The following is a 25,983-nucleotide window of genomic DNA, read 5'->3' on the forward strand; positions in this document are numbered from 1 at the left end:
TTTGTTCTCTTTCATTCCTATTTTATTTCAGCAGAAGAGGATGAGGAGGAATGCATCACACCATAGACTGAACATCCTGTTGCTGCTGACTCAGGATCAGTTTAAATTTACAATACTGTTGTTGGCATTCATCATCACTACAGAGGATAATCTTACAGTACATATTGGTAGGAAAACATGTCTAGTCTGTTGCAGACTAGATGCATACTAATTAATATAGTAAACTAACGTCACCAGACATGAACCACTCATTTATGGCAATAAAGGCCTTAGATACTGCAATACTTTGGAGGTAAGCGTTTCATTGCAAGCCAATGCTAGTGTACACCATTGATGTGCATTAAGTCAGTGCCACTAGTAAGGCAAAAAAAAAAAGTTATGGGATTTCTAACAAGCATACTATTTATTCTATACAGTAAAATGTCGGTAAATATTTGTCAAGCCAATAGATGTTTCTGGCTACAGGCCAACAGATGAGGCAGGAAGTACAAGGCAGTGCCATCGTCAGGCAATAGTTCCAGGAACTCTGTCGGGCTCGTCTCCATGGCGACCACCACAAGCGTTTCTGTCAATACATGAATAAAGCACACAATTGTTTACATTTATATATGTTAATTATATCTACTTTAACCGACTGATTTTTGCTTTGTTTTAAGCCTTTAAGACCTGGAATGCATCTGTGTCGTTTTTAGATTTGAGCTAAAAAAGCATTATTTTACACTTTGGCTATTCAAAAATAGCAGATATACAATATTTTCTCCCCAATTTGGTCTGCCAGTTCCCCTGAAAAACACAACACGGTCCCTGTCTCTGCTAACCTACAGTATCGTTGCAACATGGACAAATCAAACCCTGTGACATGGAGGAATGAAACCCCAGTCTCCATGGTGGAGTAGAATACTTGAACCCTGCACCACCTAGATGGCCTATCTATTTAAGATTTTTAACCCATTAAGCATGTAACGATTCACTCAACTCGCGATAAGATTCGAATCACGATACTAGGTTCGCGATTTTTTTAACACAAAATTAGTTTCCAGAAAAATTACCGAAAAATCTTCCTTCTATTTTTTTCTCTCTTACACAAATCCAGTATTTTCATTTCCATTTTTCTTTTACAATACTGTGTTTTCTCTTATCCTCTTTTCAATACAGCAGCAAATGACTGAAAACTATTTTTTTTAAACAATTCTCTTACAAAGATCCTGTATTTTCTTCTTTTTTCCCCTGCTGTTTGCATCGCGATACATTTATCATTAAATCGATTTAAATTGTCACCAGTTTGAATCGATTTGAATTGATTTACGATAAATCTTTACACGCCTAGAATTAAGATTTAACCATGTGGTCGATTCTACAAATGCCTTCTAAATCAGTACTTCTCACACTTTCAAGATTTTTCCAAAATGTTCAAAAACAGCAGATGTACAAGCTCGGAGCGCGGCAATAGCCAACGCTAAAATCAAAAAATTACACAGAAGGTGCTTCCCAGGTTTTAATGGGTTAATGGAAACAATTACAAAGATAGCGGTCACCAGTTTGTAATAATAATCACATGTACCTTTGAGAGCAGCCAGTAGAATGGCGTTGTCTGATGCCGCTCTGGTCCTATCACAGAGCTCTGGGAGCAGCTTCTGCCACCATAACGCCTAGAAAGGTTAGACAAAACACATTAGCTTTTATCCATAAGTCAAAAGGCAGACAAGAGGGTCCTTATGGGTCATTTTTGGCTTTGATTTCATATCACAATTGACCTGTCGTGCAGGCAGTGGTGTAAAGTAACTAAGTACATTTACTCAAGTACTGTACTTAAGTACAATCTTGAGGTACTTTTACTTTACTAAAGTATTTCCAATTTGCAGTACTTTTACTTCTACTGGACTACATCTCAGAGGCAAATATTGTACTTTTACTCCACTACAATCTTTTGAAAACTTTAGTTACTAGTTACTTTGTAGATTTAGATTATTATTACAAAACATACATTAACCACTTTAGCCCTATATACATCGACCATTTGAAAATAGCCGATCTACAAGCTCACAATGTGTCGCGATGCGACGCATTGTGAGCTTGCAGATCTGTTATTTTCAAAAGATTTTTATACATTTCATACATTTGAAAACTTGTGAAATGGGACATTCTGCATAATGAGTATGAGTAATGAGTATTTCTGCATTGCAATATTGATACTTTTACTTAAGTAAAAAATGTGAGTACTTTTTCCACCACTGAGTGCAGGCGAACCTCACAAAAACATCAAACAAGACCGAGTCTAAAAGCCCCACTAGCAGCTCCTACAGTCCTGTTCATTTACAACTGGAAATATGTTGAAGGGTGGTGCTAGAGGAAAAGCCATGGGGGACCACCAAAATCAGTAAGGTTCATCCTGGAATAGGCCTATTAGATTATGAGATATCTTTGAAACGTTTATGTTTTGGCCTGGTGGTGGCGCCAGAGGATGGGTCACTCAAGGCTCATCTTGCCAGGTGTGTGTTTGCCCTCAGTTCCATGGCAAAGGCCATTAGGTCACCAACAGCAGTAGGGGTTCATCCTTGCCGAGCACTATCTGCCAATTAGATCGATACATTGTGTGTATAGACCATGGGTCTTCAACAGGGGGTCCGGGACCCCTAGCGGGTCCTGGGTTACTTACTACAGAGGGCCCCCCCTGTAGTAACAGGTTGTGTAGTATGTCAATGTGTTGTAATGCTACACACTGACAGAGCTGTCAAACGAGTCTATGAAGCTATCTATGAAATCTATGAAAAGGTTTAATCTGCAACACAATTTTATACAATCTGTAGGTCCCTGCTTCATCTCTCTCGCGCCTAAGGGGCCCTTGGACTGACAAACTTTGAAGACCCCTGGTATAGACACCCCCAGACCTCAGCATATCTCCAGACCTTCCATAGTACTGTTTCAGACCTCTAGGCAGGCATAAAAACATGGTGAAAAGTAAAGAGGGTTTAAGTGGTTAAGGTGGGGTATGTATGTGGTATTGTGTACAAGGAGTCTGAACCATGGAGCAACCGTGAAAATGGTCCAGGGTTCCTGCTCCACTACACTGACCATGTGTGTGTCTTGGAGCTGGTGGTTGGCGTAGGGTATGATGGCCTGAGGGCATCGGTCCAGCAGCCTCTCCATGCTGCTCTCGTACTGCCCCCTCCTGGTGGCACACAGCACGTGCAGGCTGAGGCCCCACAGGGTCTCCTCGGAGGACACCCGGTCCACCAGAGGGACCACGGAGCCCACAGAGAGGGACGGACCGCACAGCAGGGACTGGAGAGAGACATTTAGAGTCACTTAATATTCATTTTAAACCATTTAGACCGGGAAAGAATCGGTGTCATTTTTAGATTAGAGTGCCGCGATACGAGCTTGTAGATCTGCTATTTTTGAAAAAACGTGAAAGTTTGTGCAATTCTTTGAATATATATATATATTTTTTTTTGTTACAAATGTTTGCTTTTTAAAGCAAACATTTGTAATTCAAATCTTTGCGTCTGGGGATTCTACAAATGTCTTCTAAATCCTAACAGTTTTCTGAAAAACGTATGTTACTATAATATCAGTGGTGCTCCAACCTTTTCATGTGAAGGACCCACAAAATTATATTTGGCCGCCGACCCCCATCTCAAAATATTTAGTTCCAGGGACCCCCATGAAGCAAAGATTTGAGTTAAAAATGTTGGCTTTAAAAAATATATATTTTATTGCAAAAATTCAAGATTTTTAAGAAAATAGCAGATCTACAAGCTCATAGCGCGGCACTATGAGCTTGTAGATCTGCCGTTTTTGAATAGCCAAATAAATCTTAAAATGACACTGATGCTTTCCCGGTCTTAATGGATTAATTTAATATTACCGGTATATCAAATGAAGACAGAACAGAGCTGTAGAGCAGGGGTTCTAAAAGTGCAGGCCAGGGGCCCTTGAGGTGGTTCCAGGGAGTGCCCAACCACATTTGTAAATATACCATCAAAATGTATTTAACTACTTCAACCCTATTTTATACTTCAGCTATTCAAACAAATCCCCCAAATCTGGACAAATTGTGAAAAAGGTTAGAATAATTGCGAACATTGTTACACAAATCTTCTCTTATGGGGGTCCCTGGCACCTAATATTTTCAGATGGGGAGGTCTGCGGCCAAATACATATTCATTTAGGGGTCTTTGTAATGAAAATGTTTGAGAAGCACTTGCTGTAGAGGATGGTACAATGAAAGAGAAAGACAGACAGATAAAGATTATTAGAGTATTACCTGTAATTTGTGAAGTGCCTCCTGCTGTTGGGAAGTGGTAGTGAGAGCTGGAGTCAGAACACTGAGCCAAGGGTACAATACACCATAGTGGGAGCACGAGTTAATCTGAAACACACACACACACACACACACACACACACGCACACGCACAAACGCACACATGCACAAACGCACACACACGCACACACACACACGCACGCACACACACACAAACAAAATAAAACATTTGCTCCAGAAACACAGACAGACACACATGCCGACCCTTGATCTCATGGGTTCTAGGGGGGTTCCACTTTATGCATTTATATGTTGGCTATTAAAAAATATCAGATCCACAAGCTTGCAGCGTGTCACTCCGTGCCGCGTTGTGAGCTTGTAAATCTGCTATTTCTGAACATTTTTGAAAAATCTTGAAAGTGTTTGAATTTATTTTAATAACTTTGCTCTTTTGTTTTACACAAATGTTCTATTCTGGGGGGTCCCTGACACAAAGAAATTTAGATGGGGCTCCCCGGCCAAATACATATCAATTTGGGGGTCCTTGTCATGAAAAAGTTTGAGAACTACTGATTTAGAAGGCACTAGTAGAATCGGCCTCAGGTCTTAATGGGTTAATATATAATAACGCGCCACTGCACCAGATCCTCGGCAGTCTTCAGTGACTTGCAGACGGGGGCTGCGTGCGGCAGGCTGGACCGGGCGTCGGGAGGGTGCGTCTGGGTCAGCCGGTCTATGTAGACGGAGGCCAGTCGGAAGAGGAGCTCCTGGATGATGGTGTCCTGCGACGAGGCCATCAGCACCGCCTCCCAGAAGTCCACCAACAGCCCATCCTCACAGCCCAGATCCTACAGGACCAAGAGCACACAGTATAGTGAACGGTAGCGACAAAAACAGGTCCACACAGCTGGATCGCTGGCGTAGCGGTCCAGGCACCTAGGCTCAATGTAGCCTGACAAGCGTGTTGCGGGTTCGAGTCCCAATCCCGACGGCCTCTGCTGCATGTCACTCCGCATCTCTCCCCCCATTTCCTGTCAGCCTATCCATAAAGGCATTAAAGCCAAAAAGATTAATCTTTAAAAAAAAAAGGTACACATAAGCTTCTTCTTCTTTTTTTATGCTTTTAGTTTAGTTGTTTCCCAAAAACAATTCATTTTAGTTTCCTTTTCCTGTTTTTTATTTTATTTTGTTAGCATACACCATGTATATGCCAGTATATCTTCTCTGTCGGGTGGAAACCTGACCTTGTATGGCCAAAACTAAAAAGCTAAAATAGCAGATCTACAAGACCTTTTTTGGTCTTGTAGATCAGTGTTTTGATTGACACTGTAGTGGGGGGGGGGGGACCATATACCTTGAAGATGCGGTCAGCCTGCTCCAGCTGTACTTTGCTGTTCTCGTGCAGAGCCACCATGGCTGCCACCAGCAGTCCAGGCTGGGTGTGTGTGAGGTGTCGGGTCAACGCCGTGGGCTGCATCTGTGTGTCCTGGCCCCAGTAGCCACCGTGTAGCACCAGCCTGGGCTCCTCGATGAAGCCATACACCAGCAGCATCTGCACGCACGCGCACACGCACACGCACACGCACACGCGCACACGCACACGCACACGCACACGCACACGCACACGCACACGCACACGCACACACACACACACACACACACACACACACACACACACACACACACACACACAGTGTCTGCAGGTTTGACATGCTGGAGTCTTAAGCCTTTTTCAGAAAAGAAGATTTTCCACGAGCTGAGTTGAAACTTGCAACCACTTGCACACACTCCACGTCAAAGGGGACGAGGGGAGACCAACTGCCATTTCCACAGCAACGGCTTTCGCCAAACGGGAGAGTCTCATTTCCCTGTGTTTCGCCCAGGCGGACAGGGTTTTGAGGTTAGGTTTAGGCATCATTTCTGTGAGGTTAGGGTTAGGCATAGTGTTTGTGAAGTTACATGTTAGGGTTTAGACGCAATCAAGGCGAAACACCAATGAAAGAGGGAGTCCCCTTGCAAAACAGCCGATAGGCCCATATCTCCCGGGTATGGGAACAAAAACAGAACAAAAACCATAATGTGTGCGTGAAACAAGTGACAGTATTTTTTTCTGGCAAAATATATTTATGTGCAAATGTAGTGACAAATACACCCAAAACCAAATAACTAAATCATGACTTATTGTTAGTGTGTTTTTATTGTTTTCCTAAACACTACATGGGTTAAATGTGTTTGGGACCTCAGTGCTGGTCGGTGCCTTACTGCCTGCTGACTCTTCACTGAATAAAACCAGCTCATTGTCTCTTCAGCAGCATTCTCAACACACTAATCTGATCATGTTTGCATGCATGGATGTTGTTTGTTTGATTAAATCAAATTATTTGCTGCCTGACCTATATGCCGTCTGTCTCACTGCCTGTCTCCTTACTCACTACAGATCATTGTCTGTTGGCCTTCTCATACCGAAGCCTAACAATTTGAGCCTGTTTGGTATCTGAGGTGTTCAGGCCATCTGCGTTCTTCCACAATAATGCTGCCTCTTGGCTGGGAAAGGCAGAGAAAACACTTACTTCATGCCTACACTGTGCACGTATGTGTGCAACATATGTACGGAAAGATCCAGTTGTGGTAATTGGCCTAACAACACAGCCGCAAGAGTTGTGTTGAGTTCTTGGAGGTTGTAAAATAAAACTGGAGTCTGTTTTTATGAGCTTATGCATCCAAAAATTGCCATTTCTTAGTTGGCTACTGCAAAAACATAAATCTTGAAAAAGCACTTGAATTTCAATAGGCCACTCTGACCTACAAATTACTTTAAATGGGATGATCACTGACTGACTTTATCAGCTGCTAAAGTCAATTAACAGGTAAAGTCAGTGTATTCAGTTAATATAGTAGTCCATGAACATCAGAAACTTTAGCCTATGGTATAATTAACGTACGTGTACCGTATGTAAAATAAGTACTTCTGTAAAATCAAGTCATGTATACATGCACACACGATCCAGTGTAGCCCCAGCGGAAACATGCATTAATCGGCACTGATCGGCGTTGCCGTTAAACATTTGTAATCATTTTTTTTAAACTTTAGCTTCTCTCTTCCCCACTTCCCATGTCCCGCCTCCCCGCGTTGTGATTGGCTAGCTGCGCGTCCTACGTTACTGCCTTGGCCGAGCTCGTACATGCTTTAATGTATGTTTTTAATAGCCAATCACAGTGCGGGACGGCAGGACATGGGAAGTGGGAAAGAGAGAAGCTAAAGTTTAAAAAAATGATTAAAATGTTTAACGGCAACGCCGATCAGTGCCGATTAATGCATGTTTCCGCGGGAGCCTACTGCATTTCATGGTATCTTTGAAAAATCTCTGCAACACTTAAGCAACGTTATATTTGTCCGGGACCAGACACTGGTACCAGCGGGTACATGGGAGAGTGGATTGACTGTCAAGGGACCCTGGATACCGCCTTCCGAAATACAAAAAAGGTAAACTGGGTCCCGAAAGGGCCTACCTCAGGGTTAAAACTGCTTTAAAGCTCCCATTGTCAAACTTTTTCGAAGATTTTGAAAAAAGAATAAAAAATTCCCAACATTGCTTAAATGTGTATTAATGTCACATGCTCACCACAGACCCAATCCCCCCCCACTGACCTCAGCATGCCTAGTGATCAGCTGTGTGTACTGTGGTAGGTTGTCCAGGCGCAGGGCCATGGCTGCCATGGTGAGGGTCAGGGGAACGGACACGCCTGTGGTGTCCTCCACGTGTTGTAACCGAATCAACGCCGTGGTGGGACTGGCGTTCGCCATGCCGGGGCTCGCGCACACGCTCACCAGCTGTGAGGGCTCCGATTGGCTGAAGACATCTATTACCTCATCAGCTGCTTCCTGCAGACACAAATGCATGTCATGAATATTACCTTTTTGATATTTTGGTTACATTTCATTGGTAGGTTACAATTTGTGTGTGTGTGTGTGTGTGTGTGTGTGTGTGTGTGTGTGTGTGTGTGTGTGTGTGTGTGTGTGTGTGTGTGTGTGTGTGTGTGTGTGTGTGTGTGTGGGGTACTGCACCTGACTGAGGATCTGGTCTGCGTCCTCTAACAGGAAGTGCTTCAGGTAAAACAGGAAGCCTGGGCCATAAGAACATGGGTTGCTGGGAAGGGGGCGGTTCCTGGAGATAACATCTGTGATTGACAGGTCAGACATCCTATAGTAAGGCAGCGCTAAGTGGCAGTCCCTCTGACCACTCCTAGGGGAAAGAACAGAGCAGAGGAAAAGCGAGGAGAGATTTCAACGTCATGCTCCAAAAAAAGAAAGAAAGAAAAAGGCAGTGTGAGTGTGTGTCTATCATGGCTGTATATAATTAAATTAAAAACAAGACCAGGAGACCTGGTTCTGCCAGACCCAGAATGAAGTCCTAGTATGTAACACACCTACAAACCACTTTATAACTGTTTTGTCATGAATAGTTCCCTATGCCTATTTACTCATGCCAGTGCCTGAGCTTCATCTGAATGGCCGGACTTCGGTTGACGTGTCTGCAGAGTGTGTGCAGAGGAAAAGAAGAATTCAATTCAGACATCCCCATATATGTAGAATGACGAAAGGGGGACAGACTTTTATGGCTGGAGCTTAAGGAAAGGGGGCATGCCTAAGGACAAAGGGGGAATGCCCATGTATGGAGAAAACAGGTACAAAACATGCACTACGTCACGGCTAAGCCGGACTTCACATGACGTGTCAGCCTGTGTATGCCCATGTATGGACGAAAGGGGGACAGACTTTTTTGGCTGGGGCCGGAGGACAAATGAACCATGCCCATGTATGGACGAAACAGGTACAAAGCCTCATGTAAGCCCGACCCCTTGGGTCTGGCAACAAACACAAATAACCACTTAAGCCCTATTCCAAAATGTCCAAAATTGCTGATCTACATGCTCACAACGCATCACTTTTGTGACACGTTGGGAGCTTGTAGATCGTCAATTTTTTTAAATGTTTGAAAAGTTTCACCTAAAATGATTGGGACATAATTGCCGAAGCTGATATTGTCCAAAAAGTCAAATAATGGCCAATAAATCGGCTAAGACCAATATATCAGTCGGGCTCTCGTGTACACTGTCTAATCCTGAGTGTTATCGTGCAAACATGGGCCTACATATATCGGCCTATTTTGCTATATTAAGAGTGTATTGCCTGCTGAAGCAGTCTCCAAGCTGAGCGCAGTTCTCCTTGAAGGCATCCTCGAGTTCTCGTCTTTCTGTCTCTTTGTCTGTGTGTCCGTCCATCTGCGTGCCGGTGTCTCTCTCTGCATCGGTACAGTCTGTGTTCTTCAGTGTGTTGGAGGGCTTCACAGAGCTGGCCGTGGGAGGCTCCAGCAAGGCAGCACGAAGGAGGAGGTGGGCTTCACTGAGGAGGTGGCAACAGCTCTGGGGCTGTGGGTTTGTCTCTACGTAACGCTGGCTATATTCAAGCTGAGACACACACGCACGCACGCACACACAAACACACACACACACACACACACACACACACACGCACGCATGCACGCACGCGTACACAAAATGACACTTGGGCGTTAGAACACATTCAGAGAAATACAATACGAACATACGTAGATACACAAACATTTACACAAACTAAATTATACTCTTTCACACTAGTGGAGACTTTTTGTTTTAATTAAGTCTTAAACAACGGTTTAATTAAGACAGGGGTCTTCAACGTTTTTCAGGCCAAGGACCCCCTAGCTGAGAGAGAGATGAAGCAGGGACCCCCACTAAATTGTATAAAATTGTGTCTCAGATAAACTTATTTTTTACTTGGTCTGCTCTTTTTTTCCCCCACACCTATACCTCTCTGCAAAATATAGCCAATCTTCAAGCTCACAACACCTCGCAGCGCGAGGCGTTGTGAGCTTGTAGATCGGCTATTTTTGGCTTAAGTTCTCCTCAGAAAAGGGATTGCTAGGGTTAAAAAAAAAAAAAATTTAAAAAAAAATCATATCACACAAAGATTTGGCCGCCCCCCTGTAGTAACTCTGAGAGACCCCCTGCTGAAGACCCCTGGTTTAAGAAGTAGTCCACAGTGTCTTAGCAGCGTGTGTGTGTGTGTGTGTGTGTGTGTGTGTGTGTGTGTGTGTGTGTGTGTGTGTGTGTGTGTGTGTGTGTGTGTGTGTGTGTGTGTGCGCGTGTGTGTGTGTGTGTGTGTGAGTCTGGTGGTAGAGTGTATACCATCTCGTGATAGAGTTCCATTGGGGAGACCGTGTCGATCACATAGAGGTTCCAGCCGTGCCCCACACTGCTGGCCTCTCTGGGACGAGAGCTGGCCCACTTCTTGCTCCTGGAGGAGTCAGAGGACACACAGAGGACAGGTAACAGGAAGTACAATCACATGCACAGAGTTTAACCCTGTCTCAGAATCAGAGAGCCGTATAAGAGACTAGCACGTCACTAGCATAGACTCTCCCATTGTAAGAATGGAATGCGGAAATGCTCTGTCTATCTCAATGAGGAAGTTCCAACGTTTGGAACTAACAGCCCATAGCGGCGAGATCAAAGCGTGACGCGACTCTCTCTCTTATACGGCTCTGCAGAATCCATACTCAATACATGCAACCCGCTTAACCCATTAAGACCTGAGGCTGATAATAGCAAATGTGTAGTTCTCTTTTTCGTGCCACAAGGGTCCCCAAATTGATATGCATTTGGCCGCGCGGACCCCATCTCAAAATGTTTTGTGCCAGAGTTAAAAATGTCAAAATTATTCAAACTTTTTCAATCACTTCAAGATTATTTTTTTTAATTAAAAAATATCAGATGTACAAGCTCACATCGCGGCACGAAGTGACGCGCTGTGAGCTTGTATATCTGCTATTTTTGAATAGCCAAACGCTAAAATCTAAAATAACACAGATGCTTTCCCGCTTTTAATGGGTTTACAGCATGTTCAGCAGGACATCCTTATCCCTCTCTGTCTGTGTCGTGATACACAATACTTACGGATTGTAGCTTTAAGGATGAACACCCAACAGGTTGATTGTGTTTCTCAGATTTCACTGCTGTCAATCTATCTAAAATGCTGTCATTATATTTGACATTTAGTACATGAATGACCAAATAGAAGATAAATGCTATTTGAGAACAGACATAATACTGGTCTATTATTTAGGCGTCTTCCAGGCGTTACATTTTATAATTATAACTGAAAGGGTGACATTCAGATTGTCTGCAGGACACCTCGAATATGGTTTACTACAACATGTTATACTTATAGAGCACATTACATATGATCTGAGCCAAGTTATACCGTTGTTGTAGTTTTAGAAAATGTGTACATATACTGTATACACTAGTCAGCACATCCACAATGCACTGTCAACTGTTACATAAAAGCCACCACACCAGAGAAGAGGGGTCTTTACTGAGGACTGCAGGTACTTCTATCATGATGTAGATGTTATCCCCACACCAGATAATCATCATCATCATTTTGGATAGAACCCTGTCTAAGGTATTTAGACAGGTTTTATGCTGCTACATAAAACATATAAACGAGCAAGTTACAAACACAACATGACCGGACAAACAGTTAGTGAGCCTGAGGCTCGAGGCAGCACTCTGCTATAACTCTGCTGCTTGTTAACTGGCTTATTGGATTAACAGTTTCATGTGATGCTCTTTGAGAAGAATATGTACAGTGTGTGTGTGTGTGTGTGTGTGTGTGTGTGTGTGTGTGTGTGTGTGTGTGTGTGTGTGTGTGTGTGTGTGTGTGTGTGTGTGTGTGTGTGTGTGTGTGTGTGTGTGTGTGTGTGTGTGTGTGTGTGTGAGTCTCATGTGTCACAAGACTCACAGTGAAATGAACTTTTATGAACTTGCCCAAGCAGCGGTATGTTTTTGTACTATTCCAATGGGATCTGCAAGTGTACGTTAGGACCAAACCAACCAAACCAAACGTGATTAGTAATAGTGAGTACATAGTCACACGGCACGCCAAGGGCAGTTAGGCAGGTTAGGATTGGCTGAGCTCAGGGCAGGCTGGGACTATAACAACAGGGAGTCTCTAGACCAAGCTGCAAAGTCAAACAATACCACTTAAAACATTACAAAAACATGTTTTTTTTTGCAGTCTAAAGATGTGTGTCTAAGTGTAGGATTTGATCATTACTGCTATCAGAGTATCCGTGGCTTTTTGAGATGCTTAGCTAGAGTTATCAGTGGTACGTTCTTGTGCTGATAGGGGACATCATGATCTTGCAACACTGTTTTGTGACAAAGAGAAGACTACTGGGATCCATACCTAACACTAAAACTCATTCAAAAGTCTTATATAAGACAGAAACAGAATTCATGTATCTTCGAGTTTAGTGGTTATGGATATTTAACTAATTATTATAACTGAATAATTTTCTCAGTGTCATTTTCTTGACGTAATTACCAATAAATTGACTATCATTGTGCATTATGATTGCAAGAAATGTCACCAATCAATTGGAGGTTTCAGCCACAAAATTGTGGCTGAAACCTGACATAATGTGACATAATGACATAACGTGTGCTGATAAATAGCAGTGGTGTAAAGTAACTAAATACATTTACTCAAGTACTGTACTTAAGTACAATTGTGAGGTACTTTTATTTTACTGGAGTATATTGTCTATACTTTTACTTCTACTCCACTACATCTCAGAGGCAAATATTGTACTTTTACTCCACTACAATTATTTGAAAACTTTAGTTACTAGTTACTTTGCAGATATAAATTATTACATTATAAAACATACATTAACCACTTTAGCCCTATTTTATACCTAGGCTATTTGAAAATAGCCGATCTACAAGCTCACAACGCGTCGCGATGCGACGCGTTGTGAACTTGTAGATCTGCTATTTTCAAACATTTTTGTACTTTTGCTTTTGGTACTTTAAGTACATATTGATACCAATACTTTTGTACTTTTACTCAAGTAAATTTTGAATTCCAGACTTTTACTTGTAGCTTGAGTATTTCTAAATTGCAGTATTGATACTTTTACTCAAGTAAAATATCTGAGTACTTTTTCCACCACTGATAAATAGCAGTTCAAAGGAGAGTGACCACTGTGGCCGGTGACGGAGTGGCGTTGCAGCTTGGACAGGACGTGGCAACCTGACAAGGGGGGGTGGGGCTCTTACAGGAAGGGCGAGAAGGGGCGGGACAGAAGGCTCTCCAGAGCCGGCGTGGTCGAGGGATCGAGTCCCACCGCCAGGAAAATACCGGTCAGCAAGGTGTGTTCTTTCAACTCACTACAATAACACACACACACATACACCCTAGATCAGGGTGGGCAACTTTGAGGATGGAGAGGGCCACTGTATTTCCACACTCACTCCAGAGGGCTACATTGCATATACTGTCAGTATTGTCACACAAAAGTAGCAAAAATAGCCGATCTACAAGCTCAAAATGTGACGCGGTGCGACGCGATTATTCCAATTCAATTATTTTTTTAATTGGAATCCAGATTTTTTATTTTTTGCTATTTTTGAATTGGAATCGTGAAAAGTTACATTTTTATTTCATTTCAAATGCATTTAGTTATACTTATGTTAACTTTATGAACTTAAATACAAATACATTGGACATAAAAAAGACAATAGTATTTTAATACTAGTCATTAAGCTACTAATATAGACTGAAGTAATTAAAGCAGGTCATGTTTGCATGTTTGGAATTGTAACAGCTGAAATCAATAATTTATCGTGTCTGTGTGTGCGTGTGTGTGTGTGTGCGTGTGTGTGTGTGTGTGTGTGTGTGTGAGAGTGTGTGTGTATGTGTGTGTGTGTGTGTGTGTGTGTGTGTGTGTGTGTGTGTGTGTGTGTGTGTGTGTGTGTGTGTGTGTGTGTGTGTGTGTGTGTGTGTGCGTGTGTGTTTGTGTGCGTGTGTGTGCCATACATGCTCCTGCGCTGTGTGTTGCGTTCAGCCTCCTCTGGTGTCTCTGTGTCTGCGGCGGAGAACAGGATGACATGGCGGTCGTACACACACACGGAGCGCAGGCCGATGAACAGCTGCATCCTGAGCGCACACACCTCCAGACTGCAGGGCGGACAGGCCTTGTGAAAGAAAAGGAAGCATTCAGCGGGGCGAAACACATTATAATTTGTGAATTTACATGTAATAATATGCCAATGGTTCTCAACCTTTTCAGGCCTTGACCACCCAAAAGAATCATATTTGAACATATTTGAAAAATTTACTTGAGTAAAAGTACAAAAGTATTGGTATCAAAATGTACTTAAAGTACCAAAAGCAAAAGTACAAAAATGTTTGAAAATAGCAGTTCTACAAGTTCACAACACGTCGCATTGCGACACGTTGTGAGCTTGTAGATCGGCTATTTTCAAATAGCCTATGTATAAAATAAAAAAAGTGGTTAACGACCCCCCCACCCTGACAAGCACTTGAATTGTAGGAGGCATTACATTTTGTTTGTCTCGGTTCCACAGCTAAATATTGTGAAAATAGCCAAACTACAAGCTCACAATGCCTCATAAGGCGAGGCGCTGTGAGCTTGTAGATCGTCTATTTTCAAAGTGTTTGCCTTTTTCTTATATTATTTGACAATTTGGCCAATGTTTGACCAGTTTTTATAGTTTGTTGATTACTTTTGATGCAGTAATGGACTTTTTTTTGTATCAAAAAAGGTCTTAAAAGTCCTTAAATTGTCACTTTACTGTCATCTAGGGACCCCCCCCCCAAAATGATGTGGGTACGTTAAGAACCACTGGTATATGCAACATTAAAGCGATTTCTGGTTAAGACACTTTGCATTCAAGTACAACATGGTTTTTAGAAAGCGTTACTAGAACTTGAGTGTGCAGTGAAGTCCACTAGGCAGCGATTACAATGAAGATTATGTTGTTGGTCCTGTTATTTGGGGGTCTAACTAGTAAACAGGTAACATGGTTGTTGTTACTATCTAAAACAGCTGTCTCTAGTCAAAAGCTACTGAAGCACACTTAATACACAAACACAGAACATAGTGGGGATTTCGGCTTATCAGCCCTGACTGTTGCTGCTGATTACCATGACGCGTAACCAATACATGTTTAAAGCAACAACCTTATCCTTTCTAGATAAGGTTAATCAATCCCCCAGGTAAGTATCGTTTAGGAGCTCCTACCCGCATGGTGGTATCAATGTAGGGGTCTTCAGCTCTGGCTGCAACTGCTGCACAGCGCACTGAAAAGCACTGCAGCGCATTCCTGACATGCACACGCACGCACACACACACACACACACACACACACACACACACACACACACACACACACACACACACACACACACTGAAAATCTATTTCGTATTAACTAGGAACATCTGGAGAGAACAAAGGAGTAAGAGAGGCGTATTAACACATTTTGAAATACTAATCATTTTTACCTCAGTGATATAGCACATTCTTATATCACTGATATCACTTTGCCTTTGATGCTTGCTAAAACAGTATCATTACCATAGAAAAAGCTGGATGAAACACAATCAAAAGATCAAAAGACCATACTAACTTGGTGATGACATGCAGAAACTGGTTTGTAAGCACCGCCTCCAGGGCCTTCTCCGGGTACTGATAGGCTGAGAGCAGCTCAACTCCTCCCCTCAGACTGTAGAGATAACCAGTGGTGGGGAGGGAGAAGAAGCAGAACACACAAGCTGGCTCTTCATCACACACCGACTGCTTACCTACAGATAGAACAAGATAAAAGGAGAAAAGAGCGAGGGGTGGATTGTAATTACAGTAAAATCGGGGAAAAATAAAAAGGGAAAACAGAAAGTTATTTGAAATTTAACTTATTTCTATCAACAGTGTACACACTCCCCAGTAATTTTTCTTATTATATTTCAAGTCTGTGAGTACCTGTATGATTATATATATATATATATTATTTTCTCTTTTTTCTTTTTCGTGGCTGTTTGTTTTATATACAGAGACAATGCCGGGTAAAAATGTAAAAAAAAAGGGGACATAAATATAACTGTACATGCATATATCAGGGTCTGTGAAACCTAAATTGAATTCCCTAATAAAAAAGAAATAAAAAAAAGAAAGTTATTTGAGAGATTGTTCAGGTGTAAAACCTCTTGTTCGTGTTATACTCACTAGTGAACAGCGGGTGGAGCTGTAAGGAGTGGAGTCTGGTTTCCTCCACACTGCAGCCCAGAAAGAAGTCTGGAGCAAAACGCCTGTAGCAGACAATGACAGGATGAATCTCATAAACAAAACAAATACTTTTGGGACTTGTTTTCAATAATAGTTACAATATCTCACATGCAATACTGACTAAAATAATGTTAAAACTTTCCATGCTTAACACATTGGGTGCCAGAGGTTTATTAAAATATTATACGTTGAGTGCCAGCATTTCTTCCATCCACTTGCGTTATACATTTCGTGCTGTGAGAAGCCCCGACGCGGAAATGCATGTAAACAAAGCGTGCGTGCGAGACGGCGGAGGGTCCCGACTAACGCCTGGAACAATAATATTTCCAACGCGACCCTCCATTGCAGCGTGATCGCCGATCGAAAACGGCTCGTTTCCACCACATTAAAAAGAAATGGAGATATTAAGCTTTTAATCAAGGAGATAACATTGAAAACGCCGACCGGAAGGATTTTTGACATGGAGCCTCATCCAGCCTCTTCTTCTCAGAAACTGCTTGGGTGATGTCAAAGTTTCGTTTTAGCGCCCCACGTGGCCCACATGTATAAAAATAGAATTGGGTCAAAAACGGTCCGGACCGTTTTCGGCACTTCTCGTTTGGACCCTCAAAAACGGTCCGGACCGTTTTTGGCATTCAATGTGTTAATCAAAGCATATTGACAGACAGACACACCTGTACAGAACATAGGACAGTGTATATTGACCCTTATCCTCCAGCCCAGTTTTTTCCATGGTAACCAATAAGCCACTCTCTCTGGCTCGGTCGCCTAACAACTCCTGGTGTCGTGGGAGAAGCAGGAAGTCAGGTGGATCCTCAACATGATCTACTGGTAAAACGCACATACGCACGCGCACAAACACACACACACACACACACACACACACACACACACACACACACACACACACACACACACACACACACACACACACACACACACACACACACACACACACACACACACACACACACACCCCCACACACACACACACACACACACACACACACACACACACACACCAATCACTGTTGATTAACAAAGGTGAAGGGTTTTGGGGGCATTTAAAAAAAGGTTTTGGTCAGCGTGAGCGAACACAAAGATCAAACTAGAGAAAGTGCTCCTCGGAGCACAGGTCTCCGCCAGGTCAGGTAGGTTATTGTGGCCTCCTGTTGGCGCTATAATAGGCCAATGTGAAAAGGGTGCCATTTCTTCTTAGGCCGTTCAATCGGACACTGTATTCATGATTTGAGGCATTTTGTTCCAAAAATGTGTTTTGCTAAATTAGACCTGCTGGTGGCGCTATAACTGGCCAATGTGAAAAAGGTGGCATTTCTATCTCGGCCTAGTGGGAATGTGCGTGCAAAATTTCACGGATATCGCACGCTGCGTTCATGATTTGAGGCATTTTGTTAAAAACGGACCTATCCTGCAAACTTTGGAAGCCAAAGTTAGCCAATCAGGATGGAATATGGGAAATCAGACAGATCCGTGTTGATCACATGACTATAGAGATACTGTGTACCGATTTGCGTGAGGTTTGGACAAAATCTGTAGGAGTGATATCCAAAAATGTATTTTGCACAAATCAGCCTTCTGGTGGCGCTATAACAGGCCAATCTGAAAGTCAGGCAGAAGTTCGGCTTTGGTATCCAGGGAGTGTGTGTGCACAGTTTCGCAGCGGCCGGGCCAACGGTGCCGGAGATTAGCTGTACACAGACGGACACACGGACGGACGGACGGACGGACGGACAGGGTGCAAAACATACTCTCGCCATGCCTTTCGGCCTGGCGGAGACAATTAGATATTCTACATAATGACATCATCACGCAATGATATCACAAAATCGTCATCACACAAACGTTAATTTTCCTTTAAAATGAATTGTCCATTAAACTAAATATAATTTTGCTACTAGTACCAACATATTGACCTGCCTTCAGAAAGCTTGCTCTGTAAATTAGTTGTACTGATCCACAGTGGTGCCGTTGTGTGAAATGTTTCGCTGGACGATACATCTGAAAGGAGGACAAGAGAATTCCGACCATGCTGCTGTCGTAGTAGGACACAAGCTGTACTCATTTGGAGGATACAGTAACCTGAACAAAAGTGATCAGATTGATGTCCACGTCTTCAACACAGTGTCTTTGTGCTGGAGGAAGTTGCCCCCAGTGAGAAATGGAAGAGGAGAACGTCCTGTCGAGGTACCTAACATGTGCTACAACCACACAGCTGTTCTGATAGAAGATGTGTTGTATATCTGGGGAGGTTTTCCTTACTGCAACATTATATATACATTTGATGTCGACACCAACATGTGGTTCAATCGCAAGGTTTCTGGAACTGTTCCAGAGGAGAGGTACCACCACTCAGCCTGTGCCTTGGGGAAGGTCATGTATATCTATGGAGGATGCACCCAGCTGACTGGACGCGATAAAGACATCTACAAGTTGGACACCACCCCAATGGTCTGGTCTCTAATTAACACCAGAGGAACTCCACCACCTGTTTCATCAAGTCACTCTGCCACCATCATCGGGACAAAGATGTTTGTATTTGGGGGCTGGGGGGGCCAGGACGTCTACAACAACAACATCAGAGTGTTTGACACAGAGACCAACTGCTGGCTGAGCACACCTTCTGCACAGATTCTTTCAGAAGGACACTGGGGTCATTCAGCCTTCGCCTACAAGGGAAAACTGTACATATTTGGTGTCTGGGGCAGGAACCAGGACTTCAATGCTATGTGGAGATTCAATCCAGAAACCTTCTCCTGGACGGAGGTCGAGCCCAAGGGGAAAGGCCCCTGTTCAAGGATGTATAATATGTGCTGTTGCATGGTGGAAGATCGTATGATCTTTGGAGGATGTGCGAAACCTGATCTGTACGTCTTAGACTTTAGTCCTAGTATGAAGACACTATGCAAGCTAGCAGTAATTCAGTACAATCTGGAGCAGTCTGAACTCCCACACAACATCAGGTGGGAACTTGCGGAAATACCATGCATACCATGAAATACCAACAAAAACAGAACTAGCAAGAAAAATTGCTCCTCGGAGCACAGGTCTCCGCTAGGTCAGGTAGGTTATCGTGGCCTCCGGTTGGCGCTATAATAGGCCAATGTGAAAAGGGTGCCATTTCTTCTTAGGCCTTGCACGGCAATCGGACACTGCATTCATGATTTGAGGCATTTTGTTCAAAAAAATTGTTTTGCTAAATTAGACCTGCTGGTGGCGCTATAACAGGCAAATGTTAAAAGGGTAGCATTTGTTCCTCAACACAACAACATTTGGAGCGACGCCCACTGCACTCTGGCTGGTTTGGGAAATAAAAGGTTGACTCCCACTTCCTATGCCAGGAACGTCAACAGGCTGGTCCAGGCTCTTATTTTTGAGCAAAACGCGAACGCAAATAAAAGCCTGGAGATCGAGGCTATCCTGAGAGTGATAAAGGTGCGATTACCTCTTTGGTATTTCTCTGGGGATTCCTCCTTATTCTTGGTGTCAGGGGTCCCATCTAGTCTGAGGACCAGCACCTCTAGCTCTGCCTGAACGGCCACATATGCCCCACACAGGGCCACCTATAAGGAGGGCAAATAAATGTTGGCATAACCAATAGCAAAGCAGCTAACATGTAACAAGGTCTATTTGTACTGTCCCTGACAAAAACAAATAGATCTTCCAAGAATATACAGCAATTGTGTGCTGTGGCAAAATGTTGCTCATAAGTGCAGACTGCAGAGAGGAGAGGAGAGAAGGAGAGAAGGTAGACCTGATCAGGTAAAATTCCAGTAAGATGCAGGATGACAGAGCGTTCAAAATCCAGGACAGAAAAGTTGGGGTTTGGACTGGAGTTCTGACCTAGGAGGAGAAAACAAGGAGAGGTCAGTCTGGAAGAGAGAGAGCAGAAACAAAAATGGAGATACTCATAAGACTATTTGTATTTTCTCTGTTAACTGATACTTGTTCAGATACAACTCAGTATGAGAACAGGACCTAATTCCATTTGCTTCAGTACAGCAATTATTGCTTTATTTTATCACAGATGATCAAATAAAAATAAAGACCTATGCTTTGTCTGTCATTTATTTAACTATTGACACAACTGCATTCAGTTTTGGGGTGTACAGCATATACCCTCTCTGTGTGAATTACCTTGGCTCTGACTGGAGTTCTGTTGGGAGCTCTGCCAAAGGGGTTGAATGTTCTGCTGGCTCTGTTTGTTAAGATAAATCATTACAATATTTTAATGTCAAACAAGCTCAGTGGTAAAAATGTCAGCACTTGGGGAGCGCATGGGGACCCGGGTTAGAATCTAGGGTAGGACATGAAAGTTACAGAGTGCAGCTTTAATACATTTTAAAGCACAGGCTGATATGAAAAGTCTAGCTTACAATAGTCCCTGGAGAAAAATACTGAATTATGAACTAAATTCTAACGTAAATTACTTACTAATGTTGTTTTGAGACAATGTTTAGCCAGAATTGACTCAATTAATCCGGTAGGTTCGGTAATATTTTAATGACTTGGGAGGAGATCATGTTAACAAACACAACATCCCGAAATAAAGCCATTAATAGGAAAATGGAACGATGAATAAACAATGACGTATTGTCATGCTGCTATTAGACCACTTTTTTTTTTAACCTCATCAAATGAAAACAATGCTTTTCCTCCCACTATTCTGGCTGCTGCACCCCTCTTCCCCAATACAGAAACCCATCCTTACCAGGTTCTGCTGGTTCTGTCTCCTCAAAGTGAACAGGACCAGGGTGCCGGCACAGCCCACCACAAGGTCCCCAGTTAACGGGCAGCACGCCACAGCAAGGGGTCGCACCGACATGGGGATCTCAATGATCTCCATCTGAGTCCCGCCCCGCACAGACGCTCCGCGTAGGAGATGTCCTAACAAACGCACCCCGACACGGGCTTTCTCCTCCGCCTGTGTTAATAGAGAGGGAAAGACACAAGAATAGAAGAAGAGATAGTCATAGATCAGTGGTTCTCAACCTTTTCAGGCCGCGACCCCCCAAAATAATCATATTTGAGCTGGGGACCCCCCTATTTGTTTGACTCCGTTCCACAGATAAATATTGTGAAAATAGCTGATCTACAGGCTCACAACGCCTCGCAATGCAACGATTTTTGCCTCTTTCTTATATTATTTGGCCAATGTTTTATAGTATAGTTTGTTGATTACTTTTGTTGCAGTAATGGTCTTTTTCTTTTCTTTCGTTTTTTGTTTTGTTTTAGGTATTAAAAAGGTCTTAAAAGTCCTTAAATTGTCACTTCACTATCACCTGGGGACCCCCCCAAAATCATGTGGGGGTTCCCGACCCACTGGTTGAAAACCCCTGCCGTAGATGATTGGGAAGTCAAACATGCTATAGTAGAGCTGAGGAAGAGCTACTTTACAAGACTTCTTGCTCAATTCTTGGACTATTATTATACAATATGTCTCCCTCCATCCCAATCATATTGTGAATGAATGAATGAATGAATATTTTTTGTGTTTGACTGTCTTTCACAGCCCATCCCTTACGGGATTATTCGGACACAATTTAAAGAACACAGTATTTCCAGTGCCGAAAAATAGATAAATACCACACACTTTATACAGTACATGTCTCTGATCAAAAGTACAGTTTAGTAGTCTAATTTTCTAGAGAGTGGAGGGCACGAGAGAGAGAGAGAGAGAGAGAGAGAGAGAGAGAGAGAGAAAGAGAGAGAGAGAGAGAGAGAGAGAGAGAGAGAGAGAGAGAGAGAGAGAGAGAGAGAGAGAAAAGACCATTGTATTGTGTTTATGATGATGGTGATGCTTTAACAATGATTTAAAAAATGTCATGCTTTAGCTTAAAAGTCAAACCATAGCTGGCCCTACGTCCATGATAAAAGTGGGATGATTTAGAATGTACTAGGTGTTAAAATTCACTATTTTACACAATCATAGTGCCTACCTGACACCGCCAATTGGTATACGCTCTTAGGTACGTGGCGTTGTTCTTCTCCTCAATAGTTACCAAGTAGTCTCCTAGATAGTTTGCAGAGAAAAGAGAGGACTCGGTAAGAAGAGGTACTCATAATACTAGGGCAAAGTTTGTTCATTCATTCTCTCAATCGCATACTACACTAGCACAATGAATCCACCATTTCTCACATTCTAGCACACTGAAACACATTCAAACTATGTCATGTAGTTTAGTTTCTATTTAGCTATGTGACTCCTAAAGGGGGAGAGAGGCAGGAGATCAAAGAGAGCGTTTAAATGAACAGTCCCATACACAACATCTACCAGTGTTATAACAGTTTTTCTCTTGCTGCTGTACTTTGGACCAAAAATAGAACTTTCAAGATGAAAAAGTGTCATCCAGTTGCTGAACTAAACCCTCAACAAAGTCTAATACCCTGCTTAACATGAGACACAACTAGGGATGGGACGATAATCGTTATTATCGTTTATCGTGATACAAAATCGTACAAAACCTCACAATAATCGTATCGCAGAGATTTTAAGTTATCGTGAAATTGTCCTTCATCATACACTAGGATGAGTTAGCTTTTGTTGAGCTGCAAATTCGGTACAACTTCCAAAAATAGCAGATCTACAAGCTCACAACGCGTAAGCTTGTAGATCGGCTATTTTTGGTGAACGTTCCCCCCAGATTAGGGATGCTGGGGGTTCAAGTGGTTAAAACAAAGTGGCATTTTAAGTTTTAAGCATATTTTGATTATCGTGATAATATCGTTAATCGTTATTTTCGCCACAATAATCATGACATGGTAATTCATATCGTCCCATCCCTAGACACATCATAACAAACAAGTAAAAGAGAGCGAGAGATAGATAGATAGATAGATAGATAGATAGATAGATAGATAGAGAGATAGAGAGATAGAGACGAGACGAGAGAGACGTACCTATATTGCTGTGGTGGATGCTCTTCACAGAGCCCATGGTGGCAAAGCGACATATCAGAGGACATCCCTCCTGGTCCACATTGTAGGCCTCCACCTTGGTTTAGTTCAGTTTATTATGACTTGAGAACAACTGATGGACTCTGACATTACATTCTGTGCTTTTGCATCACGCATACAATAATAGAGATGTACTACTGGCTTTGTTTGTTTTGTGTTTGATTTGTCGGTCTGGTTGACAGATATCTCAAATAACACTTTGATGAATCAGTGACGTTGACCAATGCCATAAAATAGCTCATGCATGGGTCATGATGCCATATTGCAATGGCTGCGTGGTCATTGAGGAGTGTTTATGCCTTTATGAGGATTTAAATGCCTTGTTGGCACTATCACTGGGTACAAGACATCTAGAGGAAGGTGATACGATAATGATGTGCAGCAGTGCATATATAGGATATGCAAGCCATAGTCTTCACCCACTAAATGGCCGATTCATTCTGTATCAGGGCTCATTGTTTGTATTCATTCTATTTGTATTGGAATGAATAAATAATAATAATAGTCATCATAATAATAATAATAAACAGAAACAGCCAAACAGACCTTGCATCCTCCAGCAGCAACAACAAACAGGGCTCCTCCGCCACAGCACACCAGCCCGGGCTCCTGCTCCACCTGAAGAAGAGTACATTAGATAGATAGATTATATTAGACTTTCTGTGTGTTCGGGGCTCTCCCCAGGCTGGCAGAGGGAGAGTAGCGCCCAGGATTACAAGCTTAGGCAATTGGCACTGGGTGAAAAATGGGTTACAACATCGTGGGATAAAAAAAAAGATTATCTAGTCTAGTCTAGTCTAGTCTAGTCTAGTCTAGTCCAGACAGACAGACAGATAGTATTGTTTAAAATGTGTATTGCAAAGTAACATCCTTTTAAAATGAGTGCAGGCAGAACCTTTACTGACCTGTACGATGTGCTGGGATGCAAATGGATGGCAGTTGTAGACATGCACCATTTTAATTTCCACACCTAGTAGTGGCTTAGGTCAGTGGTTGAATTTAGCTTTACGGTGATGTAGTTCTTTCCCCCCTATTTCGGTGGTGTGCCAATCTAGCATCCACAATCCATACATTCAAGGCTGATCAGCGTTTCCAGGCTTCACAGCAAGACTTCCTGGAGGAAAATTCAGTTTAAAAATGTTTAGACCTACAATTTAGACCTACATTATTCCATTTATACACTCGTTATAAATGTTTATAACCATGTATGACAATTTATAACAATTTATTTATGACGTATTATAACTGCTGGTCAATCATAATGCATTATAAGCTCAGCAGAACAGCAAATTGTAACTACCATAACTTAAGAGTCAGTTACTGTATAAAGACACTTTTTAACTGATGGGGGTCCCAGCGATTTAAAAAAAAAATAGCATCAGAATCAGTTTAACCACTTTAAAGCTATACATTGGCTATTTGAAAATAGCATTGTGAGCTTGTAGATCTGCTATTTTCAAAATAATCTTGAAAAAACATTTTAATCTTGTATGGGGGTCCCCCACTCCCCGGCACAAAAGCTTTTCAGATGGGGGTCCGCGGCCAAATTCAAGTTAATTTGGGGGTCCCTGACATTCAAAAGTTTGAGAACCACTGGTATGAATACAAAACATAACGTTTCGAGTTGCTTCGTCCTGCAGCCTCTTTCTCTCCTCGTCTCGGCCAGCCTTTAATGTCATACAGACAGACAACGATCCATGACTGTCATGAACTTCAAAATAGTGTTTGCACTTTCTCCCTTTTTGGTCCGTACATCTTCAGATTTCAAATATAAAGTACTGAACCATCCCGACCCCATGGCCACGGATGTTGCAATTATGTACGGGCTCTCAGAAGTACCCGTATCTTCCGTATTGTTCAATAAAAAGCATTTTAATCCGATCGGTGGCCATTTTTCTCATAGAGTTATAACGTGTCAGAGTGCAATACACCTCCTAGCCGATGGGGTCGCGTAGTTGAAAGCATATGGAGAAAATACGAAGAAACTGGCCACCAATCAGATTCAAATGCTTTTTATTGAATAATACGGAAGATACCCGTACTTCTAAGGGCCCGTACAGTATTGTAACATCCGTGGCCATGGGGTCAGCACGTTATATTTGAAATCTGAACGTTTAAGTAGATGTACGGGCCGTAAATGTAGATCTTCTCCAGTAGTACTATATACATTATATGTATTGTTGTTCCTGTTACGTATGTGGGTGGGTCTAGTCTCACCTCTAATCGATATCACATGCAATAACTGTATTTATATCACATAAATACACAACTAATACACGTATAAATGTATTGTTGTTGTTCCTCTTATGTATGTGTGGGTGGGTCTAGTCTCACCTCTAATCGATATCACATGCAGTCTTGTGATGAGTTGGTTGGTCCAAATCAGAGGAAAATACACTTAAAATATAGACTCCATTTCACGCTCGTTCTGTGAATGCAGGTAGTGACTCTTTGAATAGCTGTCAACTTGTGACATTAACTACATCGGTTGTTGCCATAGAGTTATATGGTTGTTGTCTGCTTTCTGTTTTCCCTTTCCATCCACGCAC

At 42.4% G+C, this 25,983-nt stretch overlaps 1 protein-coding gene across 3 annotated transcripts; it reads right to left on the reverse strand.

The window, feature by feature from the left end:
• On the reverse strand, window positions 1-25,983 carry hps3 (HPS3 biogenesis of lysosomal organelles complex 2 subunit 1). Of its 3 annotated transcripts, none has more exons than XM_080431658.1 (24): window positions 25,769-25,983; window positions 24,340-24,548; window positions 23,981-24,052; window positions 23,378-23,471; window positions 22,417-22,490; window positions 21,189-21,401; window positions 20,615-20,675; window positions 20,232-20,320; window positions 19,923-20,040; window positions 17,134-17,284; window positions 16,400-16,482; window positions 15,807-15,981; window positions 15,421-15,502; window positions 14,193-14,350; window positions 10,493-10,601; window positions 9,456-9,733; window positions 8,331-8,508; window positions 7,914-8,147; window positions 5,619-5,816; window positions 4,906-5,112; window positions 4,268-4,372; window positions 3,073-3,282; window positions 1,562-1,649; window positions 1-565 (listed from the first exon to the last, which is right to left on the reverse strand). In XM_080431658.1, exons 2-24 carry the CDS (start codon window positions 24,388-24,390, stop codon window positions 438-440), a joined length of 3,156 nt encoding a protein of 1,051 aa, XP_080287784.1. In that variant the 5' UTR covers window positions 24,391-24,548; window positions 25,769-25,983; the 3' UTR covers window positions 1-437. The 3 variants fall into 3 exon arrangements, with proteins under 3 accessions (XP_080287784.1, XP_080287782.1, XP_080287783.1); XM_080431656.1 differs by having other exon boundaries at window positions 17,134-17,287; XM_080431657.1 differs by lacking the exon at window positions 25,769-25,983 and adding an exon at window positions 25,652-25,668 and having other exon boundaries at window positions 17,134-17,287.

This window comes from Gymnoscopelus braueri (assembly GCF_963280865.1).
Source record: "Gymnoscopelus braueri genome assembly, chromosome: 6".
Taxonomy (NCBI): Eukaryota; Metazoa; Chordata; class Actinopteri; order Myctophiformes; family Myctophidae; genus Gymnoscopelus; species Gymnoscopelus braueri.

Excerpts from the sequence above, each read along its gene's own strand:
- hps3 (XM_080431656.1), bottom strand. The coding sequence starts at position 24,390 with ATGGTGCATGTCTACAACTGCCATCCATTTGCATCCCAGCACATCGTA. Across the intron at positions 9,734-10,492 it reads TGGAACTCTATCACGAGATG|CTTGAATATAGCCAGCGTTA; the intron begins GTATACACTCTA and ends TGTGTGTCTCAG. Across the intron at positions 566-1,561 it reads TCTACTGGCTGCTCTCAAAG|AAACGCTTGTGGTGGTCGCC; the intron begins GTACATGTGATT and ends ATGTATTGACAG.